The sequence below is a fragment of the Centrocercus urophasianus genome, unplaced genomic scaffold, assembly GCF_019232065.1.
Source record: "Centrocercus urophasianus isolate 14NV4802_14NV808 unplaced genomic scaffold, USGS_Curo_1.0 seq_14, whole genome shotgun sequence".
In the NCBI taxonomy this organism is placed as follows: Eukaryota; Metazoa; Chordata; class Aves; order Galliformes; family Phasianidae; genus Centrocercus; species Centrocercus urophasianus.
The window spans coordinates 25,374,629-25,388,492 of NW_024884586.1; the positions used below are offsets into that span (position 1 = coordinate 25,374,629).

The 13,864-nt window shown below is 36.8% G+C and overlaps 1 protein-coding gene across 9 annotated transcripts in view; it reads left to right on the top strand.

Annotated features, from left to right (window-relative positions):
* DPH6 (diphthamine biosynthesis 6) overlaps positions 1–13,648 on the top strand; it is a 177,631-nt gene extending 163,983 nt beyond the window's left edge. For all 9 annotated transcript variants that reach the window (XM_042813691.1, XM_042813696.1, XM_042813693.1 and 6 more), the window contains one exon: positions 13,337–13,648. In XM_042813691.1, the coding sequence (XP_042669625.1) occupies positions 13,337–13,452 (116 nt within the window). In that variant the 3' untranslated portion in view covers positions 13,453–13,648. The remainder of the gene's footprint in view (positions 1–13,336) is intronic.
* The last annotated feature ends 216 nt before the right edge of the window (positions 13,649–13,864 follow it).

Consider the following 13,864-nt stretch of genomic DNA (forward strand, 5'->3'; position numbering starts at 1 on the left):
CAATATGGAAGAGGGGGCAGAGGGCACAAAGTGGAACACAGGAAGTTCCTTATAAACATGAGAAAAAACTTAATTACTTTGAGGGTAACAGAGCAGTGGAATAAGCTGTTTAGACAGGTTGTGGAGCTGGACTAGATGATCCCATGGTCCCTTCCAACCCTTACAATTCTATGATTCTGTGATTTGTAAGGTGCTATTTCTAGTCTGAAAAATGAAATTCTAAAATTTGGGGATTGAGTTTAGGAACCTTAAACTCAAAATACAGGCACAAAAGTCCCATCTAAGGCCTAAGGAGATAACTGCCTGTCTTTACACCACTGGCAGCCTTTGCAAAATTCAGTAAAGAGTAGCTCTATATGCATCATTGAGACCAAAAGAACTTACCTAAGGACTTCCAGTTACTCAGAGGCAGAGTTAGCAATGGCATTCCCCTCCCTGGATAATTTATGCTATGCCCTGGACCATCAGCATACTGTCTGAAATGTGAAATCATTGTTTTTCATATATCAAGATTAAAACAACAGGTGAGGAGTACTAAATATGAAGAGGTAGTTCATCTGAGAAATTCTGACAAGATCTACTGTACGCAAGTGAATCAGAAGCACTTTATGATACATTTAGAATTTCAAGACTGAATTATAGTTTTAGTAATCAGCAGTTCTCTTTCTCTTCTGTCTTTTTTTTTTTTTCTTAATATATTGCATGAAAGAGACTTATGGTACAAGTTTTATAAGCTTGCAATAAAAATATAACAACTGTTGTATTAAATTATTTAAGTTGTAAACCATTGTAAAAAGCAGAAAAAGTTATATTGACATGGAGCCAGAAAAATGATCATGATGGAGTATAAAATATATTGTGCTGATCACAACAGAATTTTTACCCAGTTCTGCATACAGTAAATCTTCATTTGGTCTCAAAAATGAAACTGTGAGTAGGATTGTAGCAAGTGGTTTTAAAAAAAAATAAGGTATAATAAGATTTATAATTTACAAACTAGTCAGAACAAAAATGCAACAGTAGCCAGAAAATACCTAAAAGGTCAGAGGAGAGAAGCGCGGCAAAGCTAAGGATCAATGAACTTAAAACTTCCAAATTTCCCCTGAGAAAAAGCTAGGATTCTGGAGGAATAAATAACCAAGTTTTATGTTTTGAGCAAGTAGGTTATGGCTTAAATACTTCATGTTATTTTTCATTAGAACTTTGGATCTGATTACATTAATACAGGTAGCATTTCAAACATTTGCCTCAATTGGTTGCTGAAAATGTAAACAGGACACAAATGTGGTTATATAGAGTTCTGACTATATATGATAAGATCCAGTTTTCCTCATTGCTCTTGGTAAGTCAAAAATGAAATCTGATCAATTATTGTTAATCATCATCATAACAAGCCTTTAGCATCTTCATGTTTCACCTTGTCTTACCATGATCTGTACGACTCTAATGAACCTAATGATGGCTTCTTGTGGCAGCTTGTAGGTGAGTTTGCTTTGCCCCACAAGGTGGTCTGGCAAAATTTCAGTTGGCCAACAATGTTCCGTTGTCTTCCTTTTCTACCCACATACGCATTCTGTTGTCGGCAACAGAAGGAAAAAAAAGATGTGCCTCATTCTGTTTGATCTTTCTGGTAATTGCATAATCTGTTTACCTAATGTAATGTAGAAGATACCAATAAGACCTTTACAGTGATTATATTCTTTCTGGGAGAATATCAGCCCTCTGTGAGCAGATTTTGATGGCTTTCTATAGTCTGTCTTTCTCACTACCATGTTCTGTAGTGCAGAAGGCAAGATATCCCCTGACAAGTTAAGGCCCATGGCATAAAGTATCGGTGTTGACCAAAGGGAGGGCTATGTGGGCATCTTTGCTTTAGTTTAAAACTGACATCTTTTCTTGAACAATTTATTTCCTTCTGGCAGTACAGCAGCATTGTTAAAACCAGATCATCTACCACAGATCACATTTTTAGAACAGCAGCAGGCACAAGGATAAAACAAGAGTATGTTTCCCTGTGCCTTATGGGTTGGCCTCCTTTCCATGGGAAAGATAAAGGTCACCTTTCCATCACTCACACTTTGTGTTTCTTATGAGTGATTAAAACATTGCATCTGTTTTTCTGCTGAGAATTTCCAGTTTAATTAATCTGACTGAGCTGACCTTGCTTTTGGTAGAGATGTGGCTTACAGCTCCAGAACCTAAAATTACTTTTGTAGAAACCAGTGTGCAGACAGAAGAGCTGTTCAGCACTGCTGATAGACTGCTCAGCCCAAGGAACAAGGAACCCTTGAGCTATAGGCCAGACCTGTACAGCTTTTCCATTCACTGAGGGACTATGCTATGTACTTTACCCATCACCCGCATGGCTATATAGAGGCAGTGCATTTTGTATAATATTTAAGCGTTCATAAGACAGTCAAGTTTGTAACATGATAGACTACTTTGACATCAAGACCTTACGTAACTTCCAGATATTCTGTGAACAACACCAGTGGATACTGTTGGTGAGATAATGAGAGAGGCTTCTAAAAAGTGAAAAGTGTTAAAACTCCAAAGCAGGTGAAACATGAATAGACAGTAGTGCTGTACAGGGGTGCAGTTTTATCTTTCAGAGATCCAGCAGCAAACCCCACAGTTCCTGGCCTTTGTATTATTGCTGCTACTAAATGTGCTGGCTGTGCTGTGCTCTCAAGAGGAAGAAGAAGAGTGCAGGGGGTCAGAGTTTGGGGTCAACTGTTTATTTTTCCAAAAATTGCATTAACAAATAATGTGTATTTTTGGCACATTTTTCTATGCCTCAGATTCCTACCCGCTGCACTTTCATTTTAAGCTCTATTTTTGTTTTTGTTTTTTGTTTTCTTATGATAGTACTAAACACTTTGTGGTAGACCTTGTCTGTTATTTAGTATTCATTCAGTGCCAGATAAAATGGCACATAAGTCTTAAGGAAGGCTTTTATAAATAATAATGTTAATAACTTTGAGTTAGAACAAAAATTACTCACAGCTCACATTGCTATCTGGCCAAATTTCAGACTTTTTTCTTTCATTTTGCTACCAGTTGACACAACTGCATGACTCTCCTAGTCTCCTGTTCCCAAATCTGTAAACAAACTATGAGCTCATATTGCACTGGAAGCACTAGCAGTGAGATTTATTTGTCATCTTTGGAGGCCATGGAGAGGAACAAAAGACTTTCATCTCTCTCATTTTCTTTCTTGACTGTAGGGAATAAGAAGGTACAAATATCTTGGGGCTCTGCCATATGGGATAAAAATCCAATTAATATAAATCTGCCAAATCCAGGGGAGGTGTCTGGGTGACCATCAGGAGCCTGCAAACTGCTGGATGGGCCAACAGCAACTTCCAGCAGCAGGATGTCCTGGCTGGAATGGCTACCAGATTTTGCTCCTTCTTTTTTAGCTTTAGCATACCCTTCTTTTTAGCTTGCTCCAGTCAATATCACATAAGTTGTCAGATGCAACAGTAATGAATTTTTAGTTATTTCTAGACTCTAAGATTAAATCAGTGACCTTGGGATGAAAGACGGTGAATGCCATGACCACTCTTTGTTACCTCTTTCAGGCAGCTTTGATTAAACTGTGCTGTGAAGCCAGACCTGGATCAATAAGAATGATCTTCATCGACCTAATAATGTATTTAACATGTTCTGTGCACTTTTATCTAGTTTTGTTACAACAAGTTGTTTGCGTTAATGTGGCAGATTGATTTAAAGTTTCAGAGCTCTCTCCAACAATAAACAGCTAGAAATAATCTCATTAGTCTGCACATGATACTATATATAAATATGTGATCTACTGTGCACGCTCCTTGGCAGGTGTATATTAGCACAGCTACAATGTACAAGAGTTAAGAATCTGGCCTAGAAACTGAAAATGCTTATTCTGACAATTTTATTTTAAATGATCATGGCATAATTTATCATAAAATAAGTACCATATTATCTTCTTTGTACCCAATCTACAGATTTTAGAATGTTTTAGAAATGTTTTTTGTTATTTATAGAGTGTATCTCCCCTACCAGTAGATGTATGTAATGCCCAGCCATTACATAAGCATCTCTTTGTGGTGGGGCAACTTATATATACCATGTGTAGTCAGATATTTCTTAAACCCACCAGTTTTAGAGACTAGTGGACTTGAATAAGCTATCAAATGTGGAAGCTGTACCAAGTATATATCATTCAGGGATGTCAAACCCCTTAACAAACACTGTTACAACTGAGTCCATGTGTAACCACTGAGGGACATATTTGCTTCAGTATGTCCCATGACAGCTTCTTAAAAAGTGTACTTCAGTGAATTTAACACTTGTGAAAGGTGCCAGATTGACAGGCCCTGGAGTTAAAAGTTCTTGAATTCCCAGCAGGCATAGCTGAGCTTCCTACACACACTGCCCCACCGTGTTCCCAGCCTCACCTGGAGGGCACAGCCGCCAACTGTCCTACAGCTTGCAAATCTGTGCTATATCATGCTCTTGAACTATGGGGCAGAAGGCAGTAGCTGAAATGTGACCTAAAGGTGAAAAAGCAAATTTCATAATTACTGCACAGGTGCTGTTGCAGTTGATCATTTTCACACCAAGTTTTCAATTAATCAGAAAAAAAAAAAAAAGTGCACATTTTTCTGATTTTGCATTGGAAAAATAGTGTACATGAGCCTCTAGTGAACCCTGCAGTTTTATATGATCACATAGGCACATTGAGATTACTATCTGAGCAAACAAATGCTTCCACATACTGTGAAGTGCATTCTGAGATGCCACTTGAAAAATGAGTCCTTACTGTTTTATATGTTTGTAATAATCTGTCTCCAGTCATAACTCATCCCTACTTGGTGTCATTATAGCCTATCCTCCCTAGAGATTCTGAATACAGCTAGCATACAAGTTCAATAACCATCCACCCCTTAAAGAGATTGGGTTCTTACAGGGTTGAAAGATAACACACAGAAAAAAAACAGGCTTGTGATCTTTGCACTCTGTCATGGTTCTAGAAAAAAACAGAAGTTCTTCCCTTAGTGATTGCACTTGGAAAGTTCAGTCCTCTGTTCTTTTTGAAATTATATTTAGACCTCACTGTGGGTACTGGAAAGGCGTGTTTAAGTGTTTCTTTATTTAGTGCTGAAGGTTAATGACATTTTAAACAAAAACCCACATTTATAACCTTGTATAGGCTGATTCTCAACCTGCATATAGGACATTGCTAAAAACAGAATACTGGAAAACAGAAAGAAATGAGTTTTCATGCTCTGCTGTTTTCTAAACTGTAGCCAGCAGCTTGAAAGAATTATTATGGAAGCTAAATCTTTATTCTTTTTACTGAGAAATAGCCATAACTAATGCACAGAAGAGCTCAGCAACATTTGTTTATCTTTAAAAGAGTCACATTTCTTTCTCTGGCTTGCTATTGATGTGCATGATAACATACGTCATTTGACTGGTACAGTGTACTTTGGAAGGTAAATCTATATATCTGGAGACAGTTAAGTGGCGTATAATTAACTAAAGGGCTGCACTTGATATGAAATTGCAATTCTTAGAAATATCAGTATAAATATGCATTTGATGATTATGTTTTCTGGATTTGCTTAACTCCTTGGCATTTGTGGTACATCTGTCACACCATAGAGCTTTAGGAAAAGCTCATGCCAGCCTTCAAACTAAGCTGAAGTTTAGAAATTTGGAAGGAAGTTTGGGGGAAACTGTCCAAGGATAGTTTACAGTGGTAGTATTTGTGAACTCAGTTTAAACGTCTTATCTCCACCTTCAGTTCTTCTCCTTTAGAGTCTGTCTGCTAGAAAACATAGATGGATCATTTTAGGTAATTTTCTGTAATCCTTCATGGGATTATTCTCTCTAGTATGTAGTTTCATATTTTGTCTAGTCTGGTTTTGAATATACAGTCTAGCCAAGTACCCTCCTTTGTAGGTTATATATCAGGTTTGTTTGGGCTGGGCTTTTTGTCTGGTTGTTTCTGTGTAGTAATTTGATGGCATTTTCATTTCCTTTATTTTATTACGTAGTTCCTTGTTTTAACAATATCATGTTATAAACTCAGCTTTAGTCTGCTACCTGGTATCCCCCAACTACCTTTTTAACATTGTTGAGCTAGGGGCTGGTCTTTTGCTTAGTGCGACATCAGCAGAAAGGCAAAAGGATTGTCAGAGTAGGAAGTGGGGTGCCAGGGCCCTTCTCTTAAAGAATGACTCCACACCCAGAAGAAATAGATTGTTTACCTGGTTTTCCTAAGACTCAGGCAACACTAAAGAGGTCATTTAGAAGCAAAGGCTTCCAACTCCATATTGAAGATCCGAGGATGTGTCTTAAGTTCATTAGTTTGAAAGCTCTTCATAGTTGTGAAGTATTATTTTTAATCTCATTTAGGCAAGGACAGAAAATAGAATCATATTAGGGAAGCAGAGAACAGACGTTTGTTCCTAGCTGAGTTAAACAGAAGCTTTCAGAAGTGTAGAAAGGGGTTGATTCATTCCCATCATCACGTAACTAGAATTACAAGGTTTAGTAAGGAGAAAGAATCATAAGCTAAATCTTTTGGAGTCCAGGAAGCACTAATTAGCACCCAGAGTAAGTTTTCTGAAATTGGTCCTTAATCAAAGTTTGCCTTGAAAACAAAACAGAATCACAGAATCACAGAATCACATAATCACCCGGGTTGGAAGGGACCTCAAGGATCATGTAGTTCCAACTCCCCTGCCTAGCAGGGCCACCAAACATACACATTCAGATCAGGTTGCCCAGGACGCCATCCAACCTGGCCTTGAACACGTCCAAAACAAGATATTGTGGCAACTTGATAAAAGAGATATATTGCCAAGGTCCATAATCAAACAAGTACTAAAGATAACTTTTTTGTCTACTAATTTTCTTTCAAGATGCTACAAAAATACATTAGCTACAGCCTAAAAAAATTTCCACAGTTATTCAGCCTAATGACTCTGCTCTAGAAAATTAAGATTTCTGTAAATGATAACACACTCTGTGAAGATGAGTGAGCCCTCTTTCTTCCCACACATTTCCATCTAGGCACTGAGGAACAGCAGAGAGTTCAGTGAGACTGAGATGGAGCAGGCAGTGGTTGGATTCCTATAAAGCTGGCTGTATGGAGCTGTCTGTTCCTCTTCACTTTGCACTGGTAGTGTGGAGCACAGACATTTTCATTGCCGACTAGTTTGGGCCAAAATAAATCAGTTGCTTGCCCGTCTTGAGTCAGCCAAACTGCTGCCTGCATACTCGCAACTTTTCCCCACACAGATTCAGAGAGCACAAGTTCTTGATGAGGCATGAAGGAAAGTAGCTCATTTTCCTCCTCTTCCTCTGATTCAGGAAGTGCTACTTGGGCCCTGATGCAGGCATCTATCTAAATCTACATCAGTTTGCATTCCAGTTTCACTCACTGTTGCCCATGTAAACACATTAGAACTGGGTGGGGTTTTTTTGGTTTTTTTTTTTTATTTACAGATTTGGGATAGATTTCAATGGATTAAGAAATACACTGCACAAACAGCACTAGCTGTCAATTATTAAAAAAAAAAAAAAAAAAAAAAAAAAAAAAAAAAAAAAAAAAAGGTAGTCTTCCTCCCTTTATAGAGGATTTTTTTGTGAGGTTGCATTCAGTGAGTTGTGTGCTGTGTGGAGTGCTACCCTGTTTTGTAAGTATTTCTGCCTATAACACATGGTATTTTATGACCAAAAAAGGCACTGAGTCCTATCAGTATGGGTGCTAACAAACATATCCTTAACAAACAGGGTTGCTATCTATGAGGATTGTTTGGTATTAGGAACCAGCTGAATGCTGTATTTGGTGTTTCAAATCCATTTTCATCAGTTCTGTGATTATGTGGAAAAGGCATTTTAATTTTTACTACTAAAACTAATTTGATGAGAGAAGCAAGAAGCCAATAGGCTTCTCATAGCAAGAAGGGTCCATAAAAGTGGGAAAAATCCTTGAAGTTACATTTTTATGAAAGAAAATGTTTGCAAATGCAGACTATGCAAGCCTGAGTGGCTGTTTTAACATCCTGACATGTATATCTGGATTCCTGAGTTCCAAATGCAGTCCTGCAACTGCCTCTGTAATTTCATTTATTTTCTTCTGGAGTAAATAAAGAAATAGGTCCATAATCAAACAAGTACTAAAGATTACTTTTTAGGCTTATCTAGAAATAAGCCTAAAACAATGCATTTGTTTTTCTTAAATATTCAAATTATGTCAGCTACTTTTTATTTTTTTTTAAACAGATATTATTAAGTAAGTTTCACAGCCTTTCCCAATAATTAAACTTAGGAGAGTGGAAATGAAACTTGCTTTGGAAGCAAACCAGTCTTGGTTATTTGTCCTGGCTATTATATTATTTTCCTTTGTCCTTCTGGTTTTGCATGAGTTACAGTCTGTCTTCACATATTTATAACATCAGGATTATGATGATTTCCATACTTGTAATGATGATCAGGGTATAACTGAGTTTTGTTAAGTGCTGGTAAACACAGCAGAGTTCTGTGACACGTATTGGCAGACCAGATTAGGAGCAGTTCTAGAGACACTATAAGCTCCTTAATGCAATACCGATGATGCACTTTAAACACTCTGGCCTGGAATGTATTTCTGAATAATAATTAAACAGATGCTTCAAGTTGCAGGGGAAGTCTGTTGCCATGATGTATAACACAGATGACCAGTCTGAATTTCAGTCAGGCTTTGAAACTGACTTAACTGATTACCTGAGCCAGTCTATGAAACTATGTAAAGCAAACTAATGGAATTTGTGTTCTCTGCTACATAACATTCAATATCCAGTTTGTGTTGTGAATATTTGTTATGCTGTGTCTAGACTTCCCTCTTTTCAAAATCAAAATGTGATGAATGAGCTTCTTATGTTACATGGTAAATGCATACTTTTCCTCTTTTTCTTCATGTGAATGTTTCCCACAGACTTTAAATTCAGTAATTTTGGAAGGTGTTTATAAAAGCACAGAATAACGTATCTTTGGCCAGTTTTCCTTGGAACTGATAGGCTCCTGGTAGATCAAGTTCACAAGCTTAGTTGTCAAAATGTAATCACAAGTATTTACAACATGTCACCTCAATTTTTGCTGTGGGCAGAGCAATCTTCATAGTTGCAACAACAACAACAAAAATAGTACAAAATCATATTTTGCAGAGCAATTCACTATTATATTCCAACAATGATTTTATTTGCTAGACTAGATTTTAGTTTGGACAAGGAAAATCAAGCAAGCCAATTGCACTGGTTTTAAAATCTTACATTCAAGTACATCATTTTATATTTTATATTATTTTTAAGTAAAACTGTGAGAAAAATCCTGAACTGATTTCTGTGACACTAAAGCCTCATAAAAAGCAGTACATACAGAATATTTTTTTAAAAAGCAAATTTTCTTCCCTTGCTATTGTTGTAACCCGGAAAGACAGGCAGCTGAATGCTTAAGGACGGTAAGGGGGGGAGCAGGGAGGAGGGGAGTGAGGAGCATGGTCTCCAGTTCCTTGTGTTTCACCCTTTCATTGCTCTGCCTGATCATTTAAGGCAGAGGCTTGTTCCAGGCAGCTTTAATTAAACTATGCTGTGAAACTGTATATAGATCAATGGAAATGATCCATAACAAGAGGCTAATAATGGATTTAACAGTGTTCAGTCCAGTTCAATCACCTTCTTCCATTTTTGTGTCTTTACATGCATGTGGAAAAGCCTTGGATGTGTACATGTATTTTTTAATCCATCTCATTAGTGACCATATGCTTTGACTTCAAGGGAGACAAGAACTGTCTGCAATCTGCCAGGGATTTAGGGACATCAATAATTTGTGAATAGTCATGTTGGTACTGGTCGAAGGGTTAAGTGTTCTGCACACCAGGGACACATCTTTTGGGACTGGAACTCTTAGTCAACTGTTAGGAACCTGATCCCCTGTGACGCATCTTTTCAAAGTACGTGCTTCATGTCAGACCTGTGCAGCTGAAGCAACTGAGCTTTATTAGCTCAGGGATTTAAAAACCTGCTCTAAGCATAAGAATATCTTTTGGTTAAAATGTGAAGGAAAGATAGTAGTTCTAATATGAAAGTGATTTTTTTTGTGTACTGGGCTAAATGTGATCTTCCTTTTTGTTACCGTTTTCCTTTTCAATTTGAGCTATCAGGTGGCTCCTCACCTGCAAATATCTGTTGAAATAAGCATATGTCACCAATAATAGGGACCTGGTTCTGTAAGCACCTAAGTGGAGTCTGTCATCTAACCTCATACTGGTTCAAATCCTACTGAAGCCAGTGACAGCACAGATGTGAAAACAGTCTTCCTGGTCATTTGGAATTAACCTTATAGGGACTACCAGAACATTGTTTTATGTACTTGGTGTGAAAAGCACCTTACAAAACAATAGCTTATGATGTTATATGCCATGTTACATGGAAGGGAGCTAAGCCAGCTTGAAATCATCATTATAAAGATCACTATTTATCTCAATATACTGTTCATACAGAAGAATGGCTGAAATAGATAATGCTAGAATTTCAGTTGAGAGAGGGAAGAATTTTTAAATATTTTCACATGATTTAGCTTATGGTTATATCCATATCCTTCAGATGTGCCTAGGTCAATAGAAAAGTGCATAGTGGATGAAAAGAAACTTGGTATGGAAGTTGTTCCATTGACTTTTGCTGTTTAGTTGGAAATAGAGGGCAATTCACTTTACAGGAGGAAGATCACCTGCTTTAGGAAAATGCCATGTAGTAATAATATTGAATTCTGTAACAGAAAATGAAAACATGCACATTATATATCACATGATTGCTGCTCACTAACCAGCTGCTTTTGTTTTTGTGTTAATAAACATTCTGCATAAGGGCAGACTGAGTAAATTTAAGATGATTATGCCACATAACTCCTGTTAGAGCTCCAGTAAACACACTATAATCCTCTGCCCTTTACACATTTTCACTTTCAAGATCACCTTTTACAAGTTCAGCATGCAACTAAGGAAACATTTCCCTAAGAAAACATTTCTTTGAATATAAAGCAAAGAAATTTTTGAACTCCAATGTGCATTTGAACAAAGAGTTTGAATGCGTCAGAAGTATCAGAAAGTGCTCACACTGTTGACTGAGATTCTTATTTATCTAAAAGCATAATTTGCAAGTTTTAATAAAGCATTGTGTCACATTAAAATATACAATTAGTACTGGAAGATTTATTTGTATGTAGTATTTATAGGAGGTTAAATGTACAGCTGTCCATTTTTGTACTGTGTCAGCCATCATTACACAGTCTGACACAGATTTACTTACTGTGCGTTATCTTTTGTGGGGACCTTACAATAAAATTTTACCTTTTTGGAAGACCTCATATCCTTTTTCCAGGGGAAATTTGCATAAGCAGACTTCTACTTACAGTTTTCAAATGTAAAATGTTGTACGTCTAAGGCAGAATATTTTCACATCATACCGTTTGATTTAGAACTATAATAAAACATTTAGAGACGTGTCCCAGATTTCCAGCTACATTTCAGTTATATGTGTAGGCTCTGCTGCAGTAGTTTGCACCTGCAGTAGAAAAGTGAGGAAGGTGTCTCTTTCTGATTGCTGAGCAAGTTCATTAGGTTATATTCAAATGTAAATATTTACAGCTATTTTGGCTGCCTCAAAAAGCAAAAGGATGCAGTTAAATTTCACATTCTTCCTTTGAAAGTAATATCTGGTTTTGTTATGGTAGCTCTTAGCACTGTTACACAACTTTTAAGGCTGTAAAAAGTAGAAGAATAAAATTATATTTTCACAATATTAATTGAAGAAAAAGAGGAAATGCTACTTTAGCAGTGCAGAATTGGTGATTTTTGAAGCTAATTTCCTTTACCTATTTCCATTTAATGCCTTCTGAGCTAACATAGCTATAAAGTTTACTGAAATTGAATTTTGGAATGAGAATATTAGCTGATGCTTAATTAGCAAGTCACTGAATATCTGAGATACATAAACAGAGCCAGTCTTTACACATAACATGAAGTCCTTTGGCCTTTGAGGTGACTGTTGATCTTTGACTCACCCCATCTGTTTTTGTCTTTAATGTCAATGTTGTTAATACAGGAAAGTCAGCAGAATTCAGAAGGCTGGTATCGTCTTTGCAGTATTTCATAGGCAGTGTTGCTTTGATTACATTAATTTATTATACTGCTGCCAGGTAACAAGATAGAACAGTTTTGGCACCCATGAATACAATGGCAAAATTCCTGTTTTATCCTATATGAGGTAACACTTTGACTGAACTGCCTATTCACAGTTACACAGGAAGTCATGCCAAAAAAAAAAAAAAACCAAGCACCACAGTTTGACAGTCTTCAAGTTCTGCCCTCTTTACACTCTCTCTAGCCAAGAATGCTTAGTGTTGTAAAGAACTGCAGTAATCACAGAAGCTACAGACAGAAATAACAAAACCAAAAACTATGCAGGTCATACCATGTCATTCAGAAACTATCTTTTGCAGGGCTGTTTGGAAGGGTTTCTGTAGTCTGCTTTACGGGCTCTGTGTGGCTGGATTCCTACCATGTCCATTGAGGTTGCAGCATGTCCAGAAATGTCTTAGTACTGCCTTTTAATTTTCCATTCTTTAGTTTTCTTCCTTTATTCTCCTGATTAGTTTATCTCTATCATCATTCCCCTAGTGGACATGGAATTTACAGATTTCTGTCACAAAACAGTCTTAACCAAGCTTTTTGTAGCTGGGTATTTTTAGTAGCTACAGATATGTATGCTGTCGTCCCTACACTTCCTTTGTCTTGAACACAAAATGCTTCCATTGATTTCAAACAGAAATCATATTCACGTTACTTAAAATGGCCCATTCTACATTCATAAATTGACGCAACAGGGTGAGACTTGAGAGCAGTAATTCACTTAGAGACAACCACACATTCATCATGCAATTATCAGAAATTACAAAGAACTATATTTCAGCTGGCCTTCTGTTATTTTTACTGCCTGCACTTCATCTGAGCTTGCTGTATGTGTTACTGACAGAGCACTCAAAGCTGGTCATGCTTTTAGTTATTTTGCTGAATCCTGGCCTTAAATAGAATCACGTACAGTTGATCTCAAATTAGTTGACTTGGAGGTTGGAGATGGTGATTCCTGCTGTATAAATTGAAAATTCAGTGTTGCATATCACTTTTGCTAATTTTTACTTCCTGATAGTTTTCAATATATTTTATTTTTGATTGGATGATTTTTAAGAGATGACACACAATAGTAAATAAGACAGGAGATTCATGAGTTGTTTTTTTCTGTTTTAGGGCTACAAGAAAACCTTGAAAAGTGCTTGGGCAAGAAGACCCCAGCTCTGATTTTAGTACCTGTGGTGGATTTACCTGGCAAGGAAGTTATTCATATAACATGCTGGCTAAGCTAGCAGCTTAAAAGAAATGAGCTGATATCAAAACACACATTCATCCAAGAAAGAACAAAGAATTGATCATGACTGTGTTGGATGCTTTCATTAAGAAACGTTGTTTGATTTAAGCAAAGTCGTATTTAGCTTGTTAATGATGCCTCATGATATGTGACAGAATCAGCTTTGTATGAACAATAAAGGTTTCTTTTCAAAATATTGTGCTTTTTTTTTACTTATATTTAGATACATTCTGGCAATAACAGGTGGATCTTGGGAAATGACAGTTGCTCTGATCACATCAGTTCTTTAGTTTGATATATTGAGGCCTGGTTACCACGAACTGATTATAACTTCAGAACCTTAGATCCAATACTGTTTTAAAGACTTTGTTCCCTTTCAATTTTATGTTGAATTTACTGACTTCAAGTGA